Below are 3099 nucleotides of genomic sequence, written 5' to 3'. Positions count from 1 at the left end.
AGCTAAAAGACCTTAGGTCGATAAAAATAAAACACATAAATGAATACAATAGTTGGAAGTTAATCCTTCCGCACGATTTTCAAAAGCTACCATCATCAGTATGTAACCACCCAAAATCCCCATCGAGTTCATGAATGAATTAATCTTGGAGAAAGAATGACTTAATCGATGGTTTCTCTTAATCTCAATGTCAGTTTATCTGGCAAAGATTATTTGCTACTTTCATAAACTTAGACATTATATAATATGTTACGGTTTCCAAGTTTCTACTTAAACAAATGAAGTATATATAACGTTACATTGAGATTGAATTCGGGGGTGGGATAAATATGGACGATTGTAAATAATGATTGCAATGAAGGAAACTTTTCGAAAAGTGTAATTTATGGAAAAAATGTTTCTTTATTCGAGTTACACCTATTCCCTAACGTGGTAGGCGTAATGGCTCGAAGTGTGATAATTTTCAAAGCCTTAGAAACCGAGGGTCATGTTGACATATATGAACAGAAATTTAAGGAGGCAGGGATTAGCGTAATCATTATACCACCTATTGAATTTGAATTTTGTAATTTAGATACTCTAACTAAGAAATTAAATGATCCTGACTCTTACTCAGGTATTTAAGTTATTTTAATTTGGCTATTTTATGTTTCATAGTATTACTTGTGAGTTGTATTAAAGAAATCTACCAAGGAAGGATTTCTTATTGTGTTCTTTTATATGACTTAGAATTTCAAATGAATATTCAATTGATGATCACAGTATACTGTAAGACACTCATTTTCTTTTGTGTTATGGAAAGATTCGTGTAGTTCTTTGATTGGTACTGGTTTTTACCTTGCGCAATTGAATTAAGAACATTGCTCTTTACAGTTAAGTTCATACTGTTTCCTAGTAAATCAGTGTTAGAGAAGTTTAAGGGAAATTTCTCGGATGTTCTTTGCGTTTGTTGATTTTGTCTGACAGCAAATGTGGTGAAAAGCATGCAGAGCTTATTGTTCTCTCAAATGATGGAATATGATAATTTCATTATGAATGATTTTATGTTATAAGATTTCATTGAAAGGATTCAATACTGAAAGAGAAATATATTAATTTTAGATTGACTCTTGAAAAATGTTATGTAGTGTTTTGAACTGTACTCAAGGGTTAATTTTTAAAATTATGAATGTAATGCTAAGATCTAATCTTCCCTCCATGCAAAAGAGCTTTTTCATTTTGTCGAACAACGTAATGTTATAATACCTTCCCAACGGCATTAACTGTTATAGTTATAATGCCTCTGCAACTGTTCAATGTAATAGAACATACTAAGATAATACGTTTACTAATCAAAAGTTTATGACAATATTCTAATAAATGTTTTGTATTTTATCAATTTTTAAAAAGAATCTTGAAATGCCTGGCGATGTATGCTTGACAGTTACTGCATATTTTAAAATTTAACTGTAAACTTCAGAATTATATTTACCCTAATTTTACTATGGAGGCTCATGGCAGTATTTTATAAATGGAATATTCCTATAAATTGTCTAATTTGAAATTCTTTGGCATCATCTAGGAATAATTTTTACCAGCCCCCGAGCTGTCAAAGCAGTTTCCTTGAGTTTGCATGAACAAGAGTCATTGCTACCTGAATGGCATTCCAGTTCCATATTTGTGGTTGGGGAATCAACTAGTCGCTGCCTTGTTGATCAACTTGGTTTAAGAAGTGAAGGCGAAGAGAGTGGCTCTGCTAGAGAGTTGGGTGATCAAATTGCAAAGAGTAAGTTCCTGAATTAGCCGGCTGGACTAATATAATTTATAAAATCTATAAATAGTAATTTTATTTGTCTATTCAATAGCATGCATATGTATGATATTTATGAATCATTGAAATATGTAATGTTATAATTTCCTTTAAGAAGTTTTTAGTAAAGCCTTACTCTTTCCCTGTGGGAACTTAAAGACTGATGTGCTTCCTCAAACACTAACTGAAAAAGGGATATCTGTTGAAGAAGTAACTGTGTATAGAACCTGCCCGCATCCATCATTGGCAGATAACTTGTGCACGGCCATCAAAAAGGTATAATAAAGATTTTAAGTTTTCAATTAAGATCTTAAAATTGCCAGTGAATCGCTAAAATCAATGCAAGTCTAAAATTTAAGGCAAGAAATATTTATAGTTGCAAAAACAGGTTTTTCGTTAATTTGATGTATTTTTGCTTATTTTAATCAACATTTTATTTGGCAGAGAATACCAGATTGCATCATATTCTTTAGTCCTTCAGGAGTGAAGCACACAATACCATTGATGAAGTCTATAATGGCCCCTTTGGAAAACATTAAAGTAATTTTTTTGCGTTTTAGTACTTATTTACAACTATTTTGTTGGTTATTTTCAGTATTAGCATTTGCTTATACTATATTATTTTCCTGTTATAGTTTGTCTGCATTGGACCTAGCACTGCTGCTGCTTTACAAGAGCATGGTGTTCATATTTGGGCCACAGCTAAGAAGCCAAATCCTTGCTCATTGTTAGAAGCTGTTATTCAGATAAAAAATATGTGAATAATATGATGTTTGTGTAAAATATGAGAAGAAAGATTTTATTAATTTGTTGACAGTTTTCAAATAATACTTAAACTGTATTAAATGTGAAAAGTTACCATGCTATTACTATTTCTAGACCTTTCATTTTAAATTATTTATTTTAGAGTATGTCTCAAATATGCATTTCAATTCTCAATCTATTCACACTCAATCAATTCACACTCAATATGCATCATTTTTATATATATAGCCTAACTAATGGAAAGAACTCATAACCTACACAAATATGACCATCTCCTCTTCTCCCCCTTCTCTGAATCCATTGACCTGTATAATTAGGGATGACTTCTCAGTATATTTTTTTCTTGGCTCTCTGATGCTAATACTGTATTTCCCTATCAATTAGACGTACTTTTTTTACTCCAGACGTTCTCTATGATCGGCCTGCTACAAATGGGCCAGGGATATATACACAGGTACAATTTCAACCTATAGACATAAGCCAATGTGGTGGAAAAATCCTTATTATTATTTAATCCGCATCATGCATAAAGAAATGGTTGCCTG

The 3099-nt window shown here is 31.7% G+C and overlaps 1 protein-coding gene across 2 annotated transcripts; it reads left to right on the top strand.

Annotated features, from left to right (window-relative positions):
• Window positions 1–306: 306 nt before the first annotated feature.
• LOC139688034 (uroporphyrinogen-III synthase-like) lies at window positions 307–2661 on the top strand. 2 transcript variants are annotated; one of them, XM_071585439.1, is made up of 5 exons: window positions 307–616; window positions 1562–1765; window positions 1908–2065; window positions 2234–2329; window positions 2425–2661. In XM_071585439.1, exons 1-5 carry the CDS (start codon window positions 442–444, stop codon window positions 2548–2550), a joined length of 759 nt encoding a protein of 252 aa, XP_071441540.1. In that variant the 5' UTR covers window positions 307–441; the 3' UTR covers window positions 2551–2661. The 2 variants fall into 2 exon arrangements, with proteins under 2 accessions (XP_071441540.1, XP_071441538.1); XM_071585437.1 differs by having other exon boundaries at window positions 1905–2065.
• The last annotated feature ends 438 nt before the right edge of the window (window positions 2662–3099 follow it).

The sequence above is a fragment of the Hetaerina americana genome, unplaced genomic scaffold, assembly GCF_022747635.1.
Source record: "Hetaerina americana unplaced genomic scaffold, ioHetAmer1.1.p SCAF_2, whole genome shotgun sequence".
NCBI lineage: Eukaryota > Metazoa > Arthropoda > Insecta > Odonata > Calopterygidae > Hetaerina > Hetaerina americana.
The sequence above is the reverse complement of the archived record's forward strand: the minus strand, read 5'-3'. Positions and strand labels throughout refer to the sequence as shown.

Bases quoted from the DNA above. Each gene is read 5' to 3' on its own strand.
- LOC139688034 (XM_071585437.1), top strand. From the start codon at position 442: ATGGCTCGAAGTGTGATAATTTTCAAAGCCTTAGAAACCGAGGGTCAT. The intron at 617-1,561 runs GTATTTAAGTTA...GGCATCATCTAG, and splicing joins TGATCCTGACTCTTACTCAG to GAATAATTTTTACCAGCCCC. The intron at 2,330-2,424 runs GTAATTTTTTTG...TTCCTGTTATAG, and splicing joins CCCCTTTGGAAAACATTAAA to TTTGTCTGCATTGGACCTAG.